We start from the raw sequence: 21,057 nt of genomic DNA, 5'->3' as shown, positions 1-21,057 counted from the left end.
ATTTGTACACTTATAAATGGGCACTAATCAAGTTACCATTGAAAAGTCTTATATTATCCTTTCCAGTCCGATTGAGAGACTTTGATTAAATTTGATAGGAATCTAGTTGTCACCTTATTAATGTTGTTATACCAGATAATTGAAATAGAGAAGGTAGAAAAAAAAATTAAAGTAGTTAATAAATGTTTATAAGAAAAAGAGAGAGAGTTAAAGCTAAAAAAAAAGCAAAAATAAAATAAAATTATGTGATGGTATTAATAATTAATATTTGATTGTATTTTTATAGAAAAAAAATAATAATAAACTTTAACGTTTGACTCTTAGATTTAAGGGTTGATGAAATGTATAAGTTTTTGAAAAAAAAGTTTTGGGTCAAAATTGTTTATAAACATGAAAATTTGATTTATCCTATTTTCAACTAATATTAAAATAATATTTTATTTTTTATATTTAAAATAACTCAAAGAAAGAATTAAAACCTAATTAAAGGTTAATTATTGTGATAAATAAATTTTAATTAAAGAAATTGTTCAAAATTTCAAAAATAATTTGAGGATAAAATATTATATTTATTTGATGTAAATTATAAAAAAAAAATGTTAAAAATATTTAATTGGGATTTAATAAAGAATTATGTTTAATTCATGACTTAAACCAGTTAAATAAAATAACCAAAAATACCGAAAAAAATAAATTATGATACTAATTTCTGTTATGATTCCAGAAATAGTTTTTGTAAAATTTTTGGTGAAGAAATGAATTTAAAAGATATTAAAAATTGATTTTAATAAGGCTTTTAAATAAAAATAAAATCTAATAATCCTGTGTAGAAAACTGCAGTAGGATTCTAGACCATCAGATGAGCGTCCAGATCTCATCCAACAGCCCAGAACGCGCCAGATCCTGCTACAACAAAACCAGCGCGCTCGCCCGCACCGATTCAACTAACGGGATGGACTAACCCCATTAGTCAATACCATTGACTGCGGATGGAACACGAACGTCGTTTGCCTAAACGACGTCGTTTCAAGTTTCTCCTATGCTGGGACGCGGGGCTCGCTAGAATCATGACCTCGCTGACGCGATTCTTCCATAAGCTCCATCTCATGCTACGGGCATCCTTATTGCTTCAAATTTCGGCCACGACTCCCCCTCATCAGCGCCTACATTTCCCCCTTATCCTCCAGCCTTATCCTGTCGTAGATAAGGTTTCCACAATTTAGGGATAAGATCGGAGAAGGGAAAATCCGACTTCTATTACCCCTCCCTAACCGCCTTAAAGGCACTATAAATACTCTTTACCCGTCCACTACATGATCATTAAAAAATCACCCAATTTCATCATCTGAATTCAAGCTTTGAAGATTTAGATGAACTGATTTTTTCAAAACATTTCCCGACAATCCAAGTCTTGATCCAGGCCCTTGAATAACTGCCAACACACCCTAGGAATGGTCTCCCGATGTTGGTATACATCCATATCATTTGTATCATGATCTGTGAATGTAAAATTTGAAAATTTTCAATTTTTTCTTATTTGATCGGATTTTATCTGTTATTGATCTTGACTGTGTGATTTCTTGTTGAGAACATTACACATATCTTACATGAACTTTTTGTTGAAAGAGAATCGATCAAATCAACTTAAATAAAAATTTAGAAAATTAAAATTTGAAAACTTGATTTATTTAAAATCCCATATTTTTTAGTTAAGCCGTTTTTTTTCCAATTAGTTGTTATACATGGTTGTTAACGTCTTAGAATGATTCTAAAGAAACTTTAATCATGTTTTGATCATATTTGATCAAACTGAAAATCTTAAAATTCAAACATAAAAATTGAATTTTTGAAGTTCTGTGTTCTTGATTTTAATCCGGATTTTTTGATCCAATTAGTTGTTATACATGTTTGTTAACATGTTAGGATGGATTCCAAGTAATTGTTTCATCACTTTGATCATGATTGATCAAATCTTGTTTTTGAATTTTTTTAGATTTTGATTCAATCTTCAAAAACTATTTTAATGATGTTATGATGTTCTTGTTTTGGTTTAGATCAACTACATTTATCATTTCAAAGCTAATAGAACAAAAATCAGACCTTAAATGGCTAATTTGAAAGATCCAAAAATTAGACCTAAAAATGGTGTTTTAAAATTGATTCTTATAAGGACTTCAAAATTGTGATTTATGTTAGGACTTTTGTTCTTCATGATCATATGAACTTACGATCCTAAAATTGTAGTTTATGGGTAATGATTTCATGATCCCAATAAAATTTATGGACTTCTAAAATTTTGGACCAAAACAAGAACACTCGGTCCTAAGGTTTTAGCCTAAGACCGTTGATCCTCAGTAATGTTCTTCAATAGGGAACGAGAAAACGAACCTCATGTCAAAACCCATAACCGAGAAAACTTATGTTCATTTATTTTATTTTTGGGTATTTTGGATATTTATTTAATTGTTTTAAGCTATAAATTATACATAATTTATGTTTAAAATTATAATTAAATAATTTTAACCCTTTTTGAGTTTAATTTGGGTAAAATAAATACAATATTTTAACCTCGAACTATTTTTAATTTTTCTAATTAGAGTTTAATTATAACAATAATTAGTCCTAATTTAATCTTAAACTCTTCTTCTTTAGATTATTTTAAATTAAAGAATTTAAAATATTATTTTAATATTATTATTAATTAATAATATTATTATAAATTGAGATATATTAATTTTTTTTACTTGTCCATTCAAATAAATATTATAAACTAAATCAAATTTCTAAACATTAAAATAAAATACATATTTTATAATTATAATTTTAATTATTCATTTAACTTTATGTTAAGTTTATGTAAGGTATATATATTTAAATTATTTAATTTAATATGTTTAATTTTAATTATATATATTATATTTATAAAATTAAGTAAAGATAAAATATGTGTTATTTTAATATTTATTTAGAATATTTTATTTTATTATATAATTTTTTAATTTTTTATTTTACTTATAATTGGGTATTATTAATTTTAATCATATAAATATTATTTTATTTTTATTTAATTAAGTATTATTAATTTTAATTATATATGTATTTTATATTTATAAAATTAAGTAATTTATAGTATGGAGTGTGGTATAATGAGTTATAATTAATAGGTTTGGTGAGAGATGAGTATTTTAGAAGAGTAATTAGAAAAGTGTGTATAGTGATAAAAAGGAAAACTAACTATATTGAGAAAAATGAAAAGTGAGTACATTGAAGGAAAAGAATGAATGTGAAGGTGGGTAACATATTTTTTATAAAATTATTTATTACTTAATTTTATAGATATAAAATATATAATTAAAATTAATTATATTTAATTAAGTAATTAAAATAAAATAAAATAAAATATTATATTATATATTAAAATAAAATATATTACATCAATATTAACCTAACACATTTATTTTTCCCTACTTAATTTTATAAATATAATATATATAATTATAATTAAAATTAAACATATAAATTAAATAATTCAAATAAATATACATTATATAATGTTAAAATAAAATACATAAAGAAAAATAATGTTGTATAAATAAAATTAAATTATAAAGATAAAATATAATTTTATTTTAATAATTTATGTAATATATTTTTTTTAGCTTTTATAATATTTAATTTAGATTGTATTTCAAGTTCTTAATTGAATAGTTTGAGATGGAATTATTAATTTTAATTATATATATTTTATATATAAAATTAAATAAAAATAAAAATAAATAATTCAAATAAATATATATTATATAACTGATTAAATATAATACATAAAGATATTATAAAGATAAAATATATTTTAAATTAACTTATAATATATTTTATTTGAGTGTACTAGTTTGTAATATATTTTTAAATTTTTTTAATTTAGATTATATCAAAATTTTTAATTAACTAGTTAAAAATTATATGTTTAATTTAATTATATATATTATATTATATTTGTAAATTAAGTAAAGATAAAAATATGTTTTATTTTAATATTTATATAATGTATTTTATTTTAATATATAATATTTTAATTTAATTTATTTTAATTATTATTAATTTAAATTAAGCAATTAATAAATTTATAAAATAAAAATATGTAATTAACGAATAATTTAATGATTTAATGTATTTTTATAAAGTATAAATATGATTGGTTATTGAATAAAAAGTTATATAAAAGATGGACAAACATTAAAAAAAACTCCAAAAGCTTGTTATTGTTATGTTTTAGGTTAATCAAATAACCTTAAAAATCATATCTTAAAATATTAAAATATTTTTATTTTGTTTATAATATAAGTATTTTACTAAAAATCATTCCACCTCCATAAAACCATTAATAATTATCATTTTTTACTTCTTAAGTTATTTCGGTTATCAATCTTAAGATTGATTTTCATTTAATTAATTTATAAGGAGAAAATATAATAATTTTTCATTAATATTATGTAAGTAATGATTATTTTTAAAAAAAAATTAGAGTGTATTGATATATAAATAAAATAAATAATAATAATAATTAAAAATAAAAAATATTTTATTATTTTTAATTAATAAATTAAGTGATATAATAAATTAAAAATAATTAAATAATATATATTTTTTAATTATTAAAATAAATTGAACCGAATAAAACCTAAATAATTCAACGCATACAAGTCTTACATAAAAATATACGGTGATAGATGGATAGGATGACAACGTATTTGGAAAAAAAAAATCTATATACGCAATCTTCATTTATTACAATTCTCGATACATATATATATTTAATTATCCATATAGCTCTGTCACTCTTGGAGATAGATATAGAGAGAGAACCGAACGGTTTAGCGATGGTGAGAGATATTGACGACCTACCGAAGAACGCCGCCAACTGCACCGCCCTCACTCCCCTTTTGTTCCTAGAAAGGGCGGCGTTGGTTCATCCAAATCGCAAATCGGTGATCCACGGAGAAAGAACCTACACTTGGCTCCAAACGCATCGCCGCTGCTGTCAATTGGCCTCTGCCCTTAACCGCCGCTCCGTCACCTTCGGTAGCACGGTAAATCTCTATGTCTCTCAGTATTCTGATTAAACATTGAAACCGATGATCGAAATCCAAAGATAATTTCCGATCACAAGGAAAATTGTGGACTGTATATATTGATGCTATAAAGATTTAATCAGTCATATAATTACTTCATTTTCCATTGAGATCGGAGAATTCAGTTCTGATATAATATGAATCATTTGTCACTGTAATAGAAGATTTCCAAATCTTCTTTTGTTATAGGGATGAATCGAAATCTCTGTTTTCCTGTCTTTATCTTCTATTCCAAATCTTCTTTTGATATAGGGATGAATCGAAATCTCTGTTTTCCTGTCTTTATCTTCTAGATTAGGTTAGGTTACTTTCTTTTGAATTTTAGCATGTGTTAATTTTTTTTTCTTTCTTTTTTTTTTAATAATTTTAAATTTTTATAAAAGAAAATGATCCTTCTTTTAAGGCTATATTTAATATTTTATTTATTGTTTAATTTATTAATTAATGTCTTGGCTCAAAAACACTCCATGCTACTAACTAAGTCAAAATACTCATTTTATTTGGCAAAATGATTAAAAAATGGCTTAGTTTCAATCTAACACCAACCAAAATTCGGTTAATTATTAACTGACTTTTTTTTTTCTACAAAAACTGAAAATTCATTTTTTTTTATAACCCCTTTAATGATGGAGTAAAAATGTTTTAAAAACTTTATATTTATCGAATAGCATATCTTATATCTCTATCCTTTATTATTAGAATGTTCATTTGTTTTATAACTAGTTCAAAGTTAGTTTTGTTGGTTTTACTCATTTAGATAATTGGATTATAAAGTCTTTGTTAGAGAAGAAGCATTAGTTCTTAAATTAGTAAAATGTTTTGATTTCAAATCTTTTTGATGTCAAGCCTGATATCATCAGGCAGGTGGAAACTCTAATTCAAAAGCTACCCATTTGTAAGTAAAATATTTTAATTTCAAGCCATTTATTAGTAAAACATTTTGATTTCAACCCATTTGTTAATTAAATAATTTGATTTCAACCCATTTGTCAATAACATATTTTGATTTCAACCCATTTGTTAATAAAATATTTTGATTTCACTCATTTTTAATAGTACTTTGAATTCCTGTAATTTGATGGAAACAAAACTCTTGATTGTACTAAAAACAGGTGGCTGTAATCGCTCCAAACATTCCTGCTCTATATGAAGCTCATTTTGGAATTCCAATGTCAGGAGCTGTGATTAACCCTGTTAATATTCGTCTGAACGCTTCGACCGTGGCTTTCCTTTTGGAGCATTCTTCTGCCGCGGTTATAATTGTGGATCAAGAATTTTTCTTATTAGCAGAGGAAGCCTTGAAAATCTGGTCTGAAAAAACTAAAACCAAATTCAACCCTCCTGTGTTAGTTGTCATAGCCGATGAAACCTGTGACCCAAAATCATTGAAATATGCACTGACAAAAGGAGCTATGGAATACGAACAGTTCTTGCAAACCGGTGAACCTGATTATCAATGGAAACCGCCACAAGACGAGTGGCAAAGCATCTCTTTGGGATACACTTCTGGCACCACGGCTAGCCCTAAGGGAGTCGTGTTGCATCATCGTGGTGCGTATCTAATGGCTCTAAGTTGCGCTCTTGTTTGGAAGATTGATGAAGGAGCGGTTTATCTATGGACTTTACCCATGTTCCATTGTAACGGTTGGTGTTTCCCTTGGACACTCGCTGCCCTCTGCGGAACCAATATATGTCTTCGCCAGGTAAATAATTGAACTGGTTTAATGTATGGTTATTTAGGTTTTCTAAACAAATTAACTCAAAAGATCTTGATTTCATAAAACAGCTAATAAGATATGTTCTTCTAGGTTTCTGCTAGAGCGATTTACAAAGCAATAGCAGAGTATGGTGTGACACATTTCTGCGCCGCCCCTGTCGTGCTAAACACGATTATAAATGCAGGGGAGGACGAAACCATCCTCCCGCTTCATCGAGTGGTCGATGTAATGACAGCTGGGGCGGCGCCACCTCCTCCTATTCTCTCCGCCATGTCAGAACTCGGTTTTCGTGTCACCCACACTTATGGACTATCCGAAACGTATGGACCCTCAACCGTTTGCGCGTGGAAGTCTGAATGGGACGAGCTCTCGTCGGAGAATCGAGCCAAGCTCCACTCCCGACAAGGCGTTCGTTATGTTGGCTTGGAAGGATTAGACGTTGTCGATACAGAGTCGATGAAGCCAGTGCCGTCGGATGGGAAAACGATTGGAGAGATTGTAATGCGCGGGAATGTTGTTATGAAGGGATATTTGAAAAATCCGAAAGCCAATGAGGAGAGTTTTGCGGGCGGGTGGTTTCATTCTGGCGATCTTGGAGTGAAACATAAGGATGGGTATATCGAAGTGAAGGATAGGTCAAAAGACATCATTATATCGGGTGGGGAGAATATAAGTAGCGTGGAGGTGGAGAATTTGTTGTATTTACATCCTAAGGTTATGGAGGCCTCTGTGGTGGCGAGAAAAGACGAGAGATGGGGAGAGTCGCCGTGTGCGTTTGTGACTTTGAAGAAAGGTGTGGATAATTCGAACGAGGGTCAATTGGCGGAGGACATAATTAAGTTTTGTCGTTCAAAAATGGCTGCTTATTGGGTTCCGAAATCGGTCTTTTTTGGTCCTTTGCCGAAGACCGCGACTGGGAAGGTGCAAAAACATGTGTTGAGGAAGAAGGTTGAAGAAATGGGAGCTTTGAAACAAAGCAAACTTTAAGGTTTCTATTTAGAAACAACACCAATCAAATAAGATAATATGCTTTTATTGAGAAACAATAACTATCAAATTCTCGGCATATTTGTGTAATAATACAATCCTAATTGGCAAAAGACCATCTTGAAAGGCCCATGTTTAACCCTTCTTTCTAATAGAGGCAATAAATTTGTTTTTACTTTAATGAATGGAAATTTGCATTATGCAATAAATGTGATGTTATAAGTCACAACATTACTAAATGTAAGTATTAAAATCACATTATTGTATGCTTAAATAATACTATCGATCCTCAACCTCCTTAAAAATAAATGGTAAAAACTAGTTTTCAGTCTTAAAACTTGAAAGTGTGCATAAATAAATTTGTTGGATTTATTAAAAAGAAGGAGACAATAATGACACAACAAGAGATTGAAAAGGTTTAATTATATGTGAACATTGACGAATGGGGTGGAACTTTTTATGGTGAATTACAATTAAAATTTGAAAAGAATATTAGTGATAAATCTAAGATTTTTATTTATTTATTTTTTTTTTTATTTTTTTTAAAGATTAAGGTTATTCAAATAAGTTAGATGGTGAAAAAAAAAAGATTTTTTATGACTTGTTACAATTGAATTTTGATTTAAACCAATTGGGCCTTTTTACTAAAAGTCCGAATTTAATCGTTAATCATTAATTTATTTGATTTGACATTTTGTTTTATAAATAGAGAAATGTTAATTTTATGTATAAAATTGAAGGGAAGTGTCAAATTTGTATATTAAGTTACAAAATTCTATATATATATATAAACTTGATAAAATTTGTCAAATTTATCCATTTAACAAGAAAAAAAATTAACCGTGTTAAATTTTGAAATTGTATAATAATAATAATTAATTTTTAATCTACATCATTTGTGAAGTATTAAATATATACGTTTTTAATACACATCAGCAAGTAGTGCAATGACCAACTAAATTGAGCACTTTGGTTAAAAAAAGAAACTCAAGGCCCAGAATCTAGATATTCAATTGGTGTTCTAGAGGATTGAGGACGGAGGACGATGAACTCTAGGTCGAAACAGGAGTAGAATTGGATTCTACCCGAAATTGACTTCCGATTGGAATCCCGCCGGTGAGAATTATCTCAACTTCTAACTTCCATCTCAACTTATCTATAAATAACCTTTACATGATAAAGAGACGGCCGAAAAGATTTTGTTTCTAACAGACCTATGAAACCCATTATGAACAGTTCTTGACAGAGAAAGTCTAAAATTCATTTTCTATTTTGTTCAATCCAACAACATTAATCTCCTCATCTGCGACATTCATCTTATCTTCGACGTGATCTACGCCGGAACAGTTTCGGGGTTTCCGGATTTCATAAGAATATCGAAATTATCAAAGGAGAAGAACAACATACGAATTGTCAGGGACAAATTTATGTAGGGGTTCGGGTGGGCTTTAGCCCACCCCAAAAAAAAAATACGGTTAAAATGTGACATTAGCCTCTAATTTTTTAAAAAAAAAACATCAAGGGTGTGTTTGATAGCCCTGGAATTGGCATTGGAATTGGAATTGGAGGGTCCAATTCCAATTCTTATGTTTGTTAGACACTTTAATATTAAGAATTAGAATTGGAATTAGAATTCCAATGGAATTCAATATAGTGTAATTTGATAGTTCTCAATTCCTATCTTTTTAGGTCAGAATTGTAATTCCAAATTAACACGTTTTTCATGTTTTTGACATGTTTAACACGTTTTTCACACATCAAACACGTTTTACACGTTTTTAACACGTTTTTTACACGTTTAACATATTTTCATATTTTGGCACGTTTAACACGTTTTTGGCACGTTTAATACGTTTTTGGCACGTTTAACACGTTTTTGACACATTTAACACGTTTTTCACGTTCTTGACACGTCTAACACGTCTAACACGTTTTTGACACGTTTAACATGATTTTCACGTTTTTAACACGTTTAACACGTTTTTGGCACGTTTAACACGTTTTTGTCACGTTTAACACGTTTTGACACATTTAACACGTTTTTCACGTCCTTGACATGTTTAACACGTTTTTGACACATTTAACACGTTTTTCACGTCTTTGACACGTTTAACACGTTTTTGACACGTTTAACATGATTTTCACGTTTTTAACACGTTTAACACGTTTTTGACACGTTTGACACGTTTTTTTTATGTTTTGGCACATTTTGCACGTTTTGGCACGTTTAACAAGTTTTTCACATATTTAACACGTTTTTGACGCGTTTAACACGTTTTCACGTTTTTGACACATGTAACATTTTTTTTACGTTTTTGACATGTTTAACGCGTTTTCACGTTTTTGACACATTTAACACGTTTTTTTTTACGTTTTTGACACGTTTACCACAATTTTGACACGTTTTACACGTTTTTCACGTTTTGGCATGTTTAACAAGTTTTTCACATATTTAACACGTTTTTGACACGTTTAACACGTTTTTGACACATTTAACACATTTTTCACGTTCTTGACACGTCTAACACGTTTTTGACACGTTTAACATGATTTTCACGTTTTTAACACGTTTAACACGTTTTTGGCACGTTTAACACGTTTTTGTCACGTTTAACACGTTTTGACACATTTAACACGTTTTTCACGTCCTTGACATGTTTAACACTTTTTTGACACATTTAACACGTTTTTCACGTCTTTGACACGTTTACCACGTTTTTGACACGTTTAACATGATTTTCACGTTTTTAACACGTTTAACACGTTTTTGACACGTTTGACACGTTTTTTTATGTTTTGGCACATTTTGCACGTTTTGGCACGTTTAACAAGTTTTTCACATTTTTAACACGTTTTTGACACGTTTAACACGTTTTCACGTTTTTGACACATGTAACACGTTTTTTTACGTTTTTGACATGTTTAACGTGTTTTCACGTTTTTGACACATTTAACACGTTTTTTTACGTTTTTGACACGTTTACCACAATTTTGACACGTTTTACACGTTTTTCATGTTTTGGCACGTTTAACAAGTTTTTCACATATTTAACACGTTTTTGACACGTTTAACACGTTTTCACGTTTTTGACACATTTAACACATTTTTTTTACGTTTTTGACACGTTTACCACATTTTTGACACGTTTTGGCACGTTTAACAAGTTTTTCACATGTTTAACACGTTTAACACGTTTTCACATTTTTTTACGTTTTTGACACGTTTAACATGTTTTCACGTTTTTAACACATTTAACACTTTTTTTACGTTTTTGACACGTTTGACACGTTTACCACATTTTTGACACATTTAACACGTTTTTCACGTTTTGACATGTTTAACACATTTTTCACATGTTTGGAACGTTTAACACGTTTTTGACACGTTTTCATGTTTTTAACACCTTTAAAACGTTTTTAACACGTTGACACGTTTCACATGTTTTTTACGTTTTTGACACGTTTGACACATTTTTAACACATTTAACACGTTTAACACGTTTTAACACGTTTTAACACGTTTAACATGTGAAAAACGTGAAAACGTGAAAAACGCGAAAAATGTGTTAAAACGTGTGATAAGCGTGAAAACGTGAAAAACGTGTGAAAAACGTGAAAAACGTGTGAAAACGTGTGAAAACGTGTGAAAAACATGTTAAAACGTGTTAAAACGTGTGAAAAACGTGGAAAACGTGAAAAACGTGAAAAACGTGTAAAACGTGTTAAAACGTGTGAAAAACGTGAAAAACGTGTGAAAAACGTGAAAAACGTGTTGTAATGTGTGAAAAACGTGAAAACGTATTAAAACGTGTAAAAAACGTGAAAACGTGTAAAAAACGTGTGAAAACGTGAAAAATGTGTGAAAAACGTGAAAAACATGTGAAAAACGTTTAAAAACGTGAAAAACGTGAAAAACGTGAAAACGTGTGATAATGTGTGAAAAACCTGAAAAACGTGTGAAAAACGTGAAAAACGTGTGAAAACGTGAAAAATGTGTGAAAACGTATTAAAACGTGAAAACGTGAAAAACGTGAAAAATATGAAAACGTGTAAAACGTGAAAAACGTGTTAAAACGTGTGAAAAACGTGAAAACGTGAAAAACGTGTGAAAACGTGAAAACGTGAAAAACGTGTGAATAATGTGTGAAAACGTGAAAACGTGTGAAAAACGTGAAAAACGTGTTGTAATGTGTGAAAAACGTGAAAACGTATTAAAACGTGTAAAAAACGTGAAAACGTGTGAAAACGTGTGAAAAACGTGAAAAACATGTGAAAAACGTGAAAAACATGTGAAAAACGTTTGAAAACGTGAAAAACGTGTGAAAAACGTGAAAACGTGTTAAAACGTGTGAAAAACGTGAAAATGTGTGAAAAATATGAAAAACGTGTTAAAACGTGAGAAAAACGTGTGAAAATGTGAAAAAATGTCAAAAACGTATTAAATGTGCCAAAACGTCAAAACATATTTTAAAAGTTAACATTTTGAACCGATATTTTATTTTACAAACATTGGAATTAGAATTGAATTACAATTCTATCATTTTCCCAAACATAGGAATTGGAATTGAATTACAATTCTATCATTTTTCCAAACATAGGAATTGAATTGTAATTCAATGCCAATTCTCATGGAATTGGAATTAGAATTCCAATGCCAATTCCAATTCCAATTCCCCATCATCAAACACACCCCAATAGAATTTAGTAGTTTGTTTATTTTATTATTAAAAAAATGGTAAAATTTACATTTATTTACCCGTTTTATCCAAAATTTTCTCGTTTTTTATTTTAGTCTACCCTAAATTTTTTTTAAGCCCACCCCACCATCGAATCTTGAGTCCGTCCCTACGAATTGTGATCTAATCCAGAAGGAGAACAACATACGAATTGTAATCTAATCGATATTATCTACCGTCACTCAAAGGATTTAAGATGAAGTAATGAATTGCGCTATAAAATTGACATTTTCCTTTTATAAATGAGATGAGAACTGTCATTTTTTAATAATACATCATCCTCTCTTTTTTCTGTTTTTCTATTATTTTCCGTCAGATTATTCATTTTCCCCAAATCATCTAAATTATTTCTCTCTTTCATTACATATACCGCTACAGATAACCACATCTTCATTGGCTTGTCCACTCACATTGGACCGATGACGTATTGTCTCATCCAGGGCCGGCCCTGAGGTAAGTCCGACAAGCCCTCAGGCTAGGAAAAAAAATCTCCAGGCAGCCATTTATTAAAAATAGTAAAGTTTTAATTAAATATATTATAATTTTGAACAAAAAATATTGTAGTATAGTGATTTTATATAAAAACTTAGAACCTTTATTTGACTATGGATTCAAACCTCACCAAAAACTATTTTTTAACTCGACCTAGGCAAACAAAAAATATCGAGCTTTTTTCTAAGGGACGACTGGGGCAGCCCAAAACTCGGGGCCGACTCTGAACTCTCATCTACCATCGTCTCACTAAACCAAACCCTAACTTCCCTTGCTGCGTAATTAGTGAAGTCGAAGCTTGAATCTGTCCATGTTCTGTTCGTTTGTTCACTTCATCCTGGCCATTAATTTTGACTGCAACGGAGTCCTCCTTCTGATCAGTCTGACCCATTTGATAAATCCTCCAAATTTCTTCAGGCGAGTGATAGTGAGGTTGATCATGGTAGTTTTAGTGATTTTTTTAAGTTTGTCCATACAAAATCAAACAAAGAAAGAATCAAAGAGGAGAAATGGAGAAAGAAGAAATGTTTGTTGAAGATTCAGAAAGCAAAAAAAGTAGAAAAATGGGTAAATTTAAGTGATGAGATCTTCTGCTACCAATTGTCGTGTTCCCCTGTTGCGGACCAATCAAATTGCAGGATTATTATTATATTAATAAATCAAGCTAGGTTGAAGAGAAGGGAGGGAGAATTCGGAACTCGGGTTTCATTCCGAGTTCACTCCAAACGGCGTTAACGGAATGTCTAGTTAACGTACGGAGCGAAGCTCCCTTCTCCCAACTTCCAGGTCAAAAGGAATCAAGATATATTGTTACCTGCGAAGCTAACTTCTCTCCAAGCGCCATGTAAGAAGGAATGGAGAGAAGCAGTAAGGAGCGAAGCATACGCCACCCAGACTCCCCGTTCAACGGAATGAAGATATGCATTTAGATCGACGGATACTTCGCTTCAAAGGTTTTTAATAACCCGACATTCATGTAACACCCCCAACACACCCATGAAAAGACCGTTTACCTATCATGTAAATACACTTACTCATGTATGGAAATACCAAAATAAACAAAAATAAAATATTTTTCAATTAAAAATTAAAATTTTTATTAAAAATAACATTCAGCGAAGCATACTTCGCTTCAATTATTTATTTTTATATTTAAAAAATTTTATTTACGAGGAGACGCTTTGCAGCGAAGAATACTTCGCTTCAATTACTTATCTTTTATTTATAAAATTTTGTAAATTTTATTTACGAGGAGACGCTTTACAGCGAAGCATACTTTGCTTCAATTATATTAATACAATGACGTACCCTGACGTTCATGTAAAACTGCCGACACACCCATGAAAAGACCGTTTACCTATCATGTAAATACACTTACTCATGTATGTAAATACCATAATGAACAAAAATAAAATATTTTTCAATTAAAAATTAAAAAATTTATTAAAAATAACATTCAGCGAAGCATACTTCGCTTCAATTACTTATTTTTATATTTAAAAAATTTTAAAAATTTATTTACGAGAAGACGCTTTGCAGCGAAGAATACTTCGCTTCAATTACTTATTTTTTTATTTATAAAATTTTGTAAATTTTATTTACGAGGAGACGTTTTGCAGCGAAGCATACTTCCTTTCAATTATTTTAATACACTGACGTACCTTGACGTTCATGTAAAACCCCCAACACACCCATGAAAAGACCGTTTACCTATCATGTAAATACACTTACTCACGTATGTAAATATCAAAATTAATAAAAATAAAATATTTTTAAATTAAAAATTAATAAATTGATGAATAGACGCTTCTTAGTGAAGCATTCTTCACTTCAATTACATATTTTTATATTTAAAAAATGTGAAAAATTTTATTTACGATGAGATGCTTTGCAGCGAAGAATTCTTCGCTTCAATTATGTTATATGTCTAGAGAATCTAGCGAAGAATACTGTGCTTAAGCGCCATGTAACGAATAGAATATTTTCGAGCAAAGACTCATTCGCCCAAGTCCCATGTAAAAAGGAATGAATAGACGCTTTTCGAGAGAAGAATTATTCGCACAGCCCAGGTGCCATGTAAAATGAAATGAATAGACGCTTTTTGAGAGAAGACTTCTTTGCCCAGGTGCATGGAAAGACGCTCTTCAATGAAGCATACTTCGCTTCAAGAGTTACTTGGCGATGCCTACTTCACTTTGATTAACAACTTTAATATATATAAACCCTAATATGATTATTTAAAACATTTCCGCCTGATTCATCTCTCTCTCTTCAAGCTTCTGCCTCCTTTCACGGCGATTCGCATCCGTCTCTCCGTCTACTAGACCAAAAGCAAGATCTTGACGTCTCGACAATGGTACGTACACCAAAATAGTAAACTTTTCATATTTAGTATTATGAAACCAATAAACCCTAGGATTATGTTATGGGAGGTCGTTATCTCGTTCATATTTAGGAAACCCTAATTCGAAAATGTCACGTTCAATAAAAATCCTTCGTATTTAGGAAAACGTACATATGGTTAGGGTTGTGTATATTATTTCCACGAAAACCTAGTATTTATTAACAAAGACTGTTTTTTTTCATGTGCAGGCACCCAACAACGCAATCGTCCAAAACACTTTTGGCAAAGACTGGATTTTATGCCCAAATCAATTAACAAGTGAAGATATAGTACTATTCTTGACCTATATCCATTTTGTTCATATTGTGTAAGTTTTCATTGTCATATTTGTCTAAGATAAATATTATTGTTCTTACTTACACAACAGTTGATGGTTCAATATGCTAACACCTGTGGTGCCACGGTGACAATGAGGTAGCGAGACGATGTAACTCACGTCATAGCTTCCACCAATGGTAATGGTGGATGTGGTCGAACTATCAAAGTATTGAAGACAATATTAAATGGGAAATGGGTCCTTACAATTGATTGTGAGACTCTGTTAGTCTTAACTCTTAACGCAATATTCATTTTCACATATATGAAACTAAATACCAATTGCTTTTGTAAAGGGATAAAATCATCAATGAGATTAAAATGTTACGATCATGAGGAACCGTACGAGGTGCATCAAGATAATCATGGGGTTGTGGGCGGTCCAAGAGCTGACAAAATGCGGTATTTGAACAATGTAAGTTTGGTCTGATTCCTCCTCTATATCTTCATTATCCTCCATGATAACTGAAAATGTTTTGTATTTTTTTCAGCTGCCGAAATTGTTTCACAGTTACACTTTTATTTTTGCATGGGATTTCATCCCGGCTTACAAACAGGATCCGATAGGGTTTGTAATTTCTGGAGGAGGTACGACTAAAGAAATGGAGAATCCATTTGTTGAGCCCAAGGACGACATAACTATAGTAGTATACGATGAGACGAGGCACGATGTTAATGAAGTCATTTGGATATTTGAGGCAGTGGATCCTTTGTCAGCATATTTTGATGAATATGGTGTTCCTCACATAAGCTTGCTTCAATCTATTGCTGCTTGTGATTTGAAGCCTTTGTTTACTTAGACTTATTTTATTGACAATGCTGAATATTTGCATTTCTAATGGAATTTGTTTTCTTTGTGATTTCAAATTTCATTTTTTGTTCTTAATAAGATTGTAGTAGTATTTAAATTATGAACAATGGAATGAGTTTGTAATATGAAAATTACCAAAAATGAAATATTTGAACATGATTAATCATGTAATTTTAAGTAAAGTATAAATTTGTATTAAATACATAGCAATCTATGCAGCCAATGCACCTAAAGTATTTACAAATCTCAATTAAATGTGATGTGCTATACATGTTTTTCAATTGTTAAATATTGTGAAGCAATCTTCGCTATCTGATCAAGCGCTTGACATGGATTAATATTAATTTATAATGTTATTCATTTAATTATTAAAATCCAAAATTATTTTTATCAAGTCACTTCACCCCACCTAACACCTATTTTTATTAAATGCTGCAATGCAGCCATGCCATGCCGACTAGCTTTGTACGATTTTCTCTCTCCGATCTGCGAAGAAGTATTCGACATTTTCTTCGCCGGAGATATACTTCACGATAATCAATCTATTTTCCTAAATTAAAATCTGGGAGTGACAATGGTACGTTTTTCAATATCATCTTCTTCTCAAGTTTTCTTTATAAATGTTTGTTTTTTGAATACTTGACTCGAAATGTTCTATTCTTGTTAATTATTAGGAGGGAATCCACATGAACGAGAATAATAATCATGATTTAAGGTATATTTTTGTGTTTCTTTTCTCTAATACTATAAGATGTTTTCATTCATATTGAAGTGAAACGCTCTTCACTTATATAATTTCTATAAATACTAATGTAGTGAAATACTCTTCACTTATATGATTGCTGTAAATACTATTGAAGTGAAGCTCTCTTCACTTATAGATTGTTGTAAATACTAGTGAAGTGAAGCGCTCTTCACTTATATGATTGTTGTGAATACTAGTGAAGTGAAACGCTCTTCACTTATAGGATTGTTGTGAATACTAGTGAAGTGAAACGCTCTTCATTTATAGGATTGCTGTGAATACTAGTGAAGTGAAGTGCTCTTCACTTATATTTCATTCATTTTACAAGCATCTTTATGTTTTGTTGAGACCAATATTTATTTTCTCCTTATTCTATAAATTACCAGCTGATCTGCTATTTGTCGGTGTCAATTGAATTTCGATGAAAACGGCCAACCTTTGGAGGACATCGCAACCAACTTGATTCCACATTTAGGTTGGGAATTTGAGAGTGAAGTAGATAGCTACGAATTCTATTTAGCATACGGTATAAGGCGCAGTTCAAAACATGTTGACAAAGATGGTAAAATACATGATAGAGTTTTTTGTTGTAGTACACAAGGTGAACGGGGAAAAGACAAACGAGATGTTTATGTGAAACGTAGCCGTTCTTTGACGAGGTTCGGTTGTGAAGCGAAATTGAGGATAAAAAGGGAAGAGAATTGAAAGTTTGAAGTGGTAAATTTTATTAGTGAGTATTATCATCCTCTTGCAAGTCCAAGAAAACTCACCTGTATAGATGCCATAGGAATATTTCTGCAGCTGCAGACTTACATATCGAGATTGCCACTCATGTGGGAATACGTCCAAAGGCATCCCATGCTCTAATGTCTAAACAAATCGATGGCAGGGAAAATCTTGGTTTTCTTCCTCAGGATTATAAAAATTACTTGCGAACGAAAAGAACTAGAGGCTGTAATTTTGGGGATACATGGGGTGTATTAGAGTATTTGCAGAAAAAAACAATCGAATGATCCAGGTTTTTATAATGCTTTTCAACTTGATGTGGACGATTTGATAACGAATATTTTTTGGTGTGATTCGAACATGCGATCTAATTATTCATACTTCGGAGACGTTAATTTTGACACGACCTACAAGAAGAATAAGGAAGGCCGTCTAGTTGTGCTTTCTGTAGGTGTGAATCATCACAAACAATGATAGAATCGGTTTTATCAATAGAGACGGGGGTCTGGCGATTGATGAAGGCTTATCAAAAAAACAGTTTAAAAGAAATCTTGTTAGGGATTTAATTCACTTTCTATTCTACGCAAACCCTTGTAAACACTTGAAATAGAATCAAGTGCGGAAATGTTTACTTAGGTTTGAAGCTTAGGAACAAGATTGAGAAGATGACAGAAAGGAACAACACAGTAGTTTGTTTATGGATGTTCGGAGCAAACTCTCCTACGTCACCCCTTCTTCCAACCATTGGAAGGATTTACTATAAAATGTTTTGAATCAAATACAGTTTGCACGAATAGCTCACTGTTGAACAGAACAGACTCTTTTCAACTTACAATATGATGAAGAATATCACTCAGCTAAAACGATGATTTGATTCTAACCCTCTCTTGATAAACACACAATAAAGCAAGAAATCAACTAACGGTTTCAATAATATGAGTATGAAAAAGATCAATTGATTGTTCGGCTTGTTCACTCAAAGTTCTGGTTGTTCGTTCGTTGTCCTTGAGACTCTTTAAGTAAGGATCGAGAACCAACTGTCGAATCTTTATAATAACACGTGGCGAGCTTCTATTGCAACACCTCCATAGTATACATCAGACTCTGAATACAAGGATCATGGCCGTACACAACAGGTAGTGCGCTGAATATTCTTCAGAAATGTATCTGCAAAATAAATAATGTGAAGGATATTCGCTTACGTGGCATTGGTTGATTGGTTGCAGCTGGCTGTCGTACTGATCTTCACTATAAAGTGGAGAAGGAGTAGCGTACAACTAGAGCACGTGGGTAGGAGGGTGCTAACTTCAAGCAACTGCTTAAGCAAGGCATTAGACATATTTCAATTAGACGACCTCATCTAATGAAATCAAACGTCCCCATCTAATAACAGGATCCATTAGACCACTTGGTCTAATGGGATTAGACTTCACGTCTAATTACAATCACTTCAGACTAATCTGAAGGAGTTAGACTCCACGTCTAACTTTCACCAGTTAGACTGTACGTCTAACTATCACATTCCATTAGACTGCACGTCTAACTCCACAATTAAGACTGCACGTCTAATTATGGTTCCACTTCAGACTAATCTGAAGGAGTTAGACTGCACGTCTAACCTTCACCAGTTAGACTGCACGTCTAAATCTTTCCATTAGACTGCACGTCTAATTACGGTTCCACTTTAGACTAATCTGAAGGAGTTAGACTGCACGTCTAACTCTTCCATTAGACTGCACGTCTAACCTTCACCAGTTAGACTGCACGTCAAATTACGAATCCCTTCAGACTAATCTGAAGGAGTTAGACTGCACGTCTAACTTTCTCCTTCCATTAGACTGCACGTCTAACTCCACGAGTTAGACTGCACGTCTAACATTCACTTTTTATTAGACTGCACGTCTAACTCCACGAGTTAGACTGCACATCTAATTACAGTAGTTAGACTGCACGTCTAACACCGCTTAGTTAGACTACACGTATAACTTTCACTAGTTAGACTGCACGTCTAACTCTCTCTAGTTAGACTGCATGTCTAACTCTCTCCAGTTAGACTGCACGTCTAACTTGGCTTAGTTAGACTATACGTCTAACTTCGCTAGTTAGATTGCACGTCTAACTTTGTGCATCTAAAGCCAAATCGGTCTAATGAACCTCATTAGAACCAAGTCTAATAAAACCTGATTTCGATACACCTGCATCAAAATCAATTAGGCGCATAGATAATTCATTCATCATCAAAATTACAATAGTCAAACTTATTTCAACACTTAGTCAAAATAATTTGACCCAACAACGTTGTTAATTTTGACACGACCTACATGAAGAATAAGGAAGGTCGTTCAGTTGCATTTTTTTGTAGGTGTGAATCATCACAAACAATCTATTATTTTTGGTGCAACTCTATTATACGATGAAACTGCTATGACTTTTGAATGATTTTTTGATACTTTTACCACAGATATGCGTGAGAAAAAACCGAAAACAATTCTTACAGATCAAGACGCGGCCATGGATAAGGCCTTAGCGTCTACATGGCCCGAAACAAATTATCGTGTATGTATTTAGCACATATTTCAAAATGCAGCCATGCATCTATGCTATGCGTTTCATAGTTTCATAGAATTTTCGAAGGATTTTTCTTCATGTATATATGATTTTGAAGAAGAGATAGAGTTTCTTAAAGCTTGGAATCAAATATTGACAAACTACGGGCTTGAAAACAACGACTGGTTGAAACATATATTTTACATTAGGCGAAAGTGGGCATTATTGTATGGACGACATATGTTTTATGCTGATATGACGACAACACAGAGAAATGAGAGCATCAACAGTGTGTTGAAAAGGTATTGCTCCTACAAACACAAGTTCTTAGAGTTTTTCAAACACTTTGAAAGACTAATTGATGAAATAAGATATGATGTGTGGAAGGCTGATTTCAAATCAATTACTAGCCAACCAAGTCTGAACTATCCAGTTTTGATCTTAAAG

At 31.4% G+C, this 21,057-nt stretch overlaps 1 protein-coding gene across 1 annotated transcript; it reads left to right on the top strand.

The window, feature by feature from the left end:
* The first annotated feature begins 4,824 nt into the window (after nt 1-4,824).
* Nucleotides 4,825-8,009, top strand: LOC124941655 (acetate--CoA ligase CCL3-like). Its single transcript, XM_047481998.1, has 3 exons — nt 4,825-5,087; nt 6,242-6,832; nt 6,938-8,009. Exons 1-3 carry the CDS (start codon nt 4,878-4,880, stop codon nt 7,832-7,834), a joined length of 1,698 nt encoding a protein of 565 aa, XP_047337954.1. The 5' UTR covers nt 4,825-4,877; the 3' UTR covers nt 7,835-8,009.
* The last annotated feature ends 13,048 nt before the right edge of the window (nt 8,010-21,057 follow it).

Source organism: Impatiens glandulifera, chromosome 6 (assembly GCF_907164915.1).
Source record: "Impatiens glandulifera chromosome 6, dImpGla2.1, whole genome shotgun sequence".
Lineage (NCBI taxonomy): Eukaryota > Viridiplantae > Streptophyta > Magnoliopsida > Ericales > Balsaminaceae > Impatiens > Impatiens glandulifera.
Note: the sequence above shows the minus strand (reverse complement) of the source record. Positions and strands in the feature narration are given on the sequence as shown.

Coding starts and splice junctions, on each gene's coding strand:
- LOC124941655 (XM_047481998.1), top strand. CDS start 4,878: ATGGTGAGAGATATTGACGACCTACCGAAGAACGCCGCCAACTGCACC. Junction 5,088..6,241: donor CCGTCACCTTCGGTAGCACG/GTAAATCTCTAT, acceptor TACTAAAAACAG/GTGGCTGTAATCGCTCCAAA. Junction 6,833..6,937: donor CCAATATATGTCTTCGCCAG/GTAAATAATTGA, acceptor ATGTTCTTCTAG/GTTTCTGCTAGAGCGATTTA.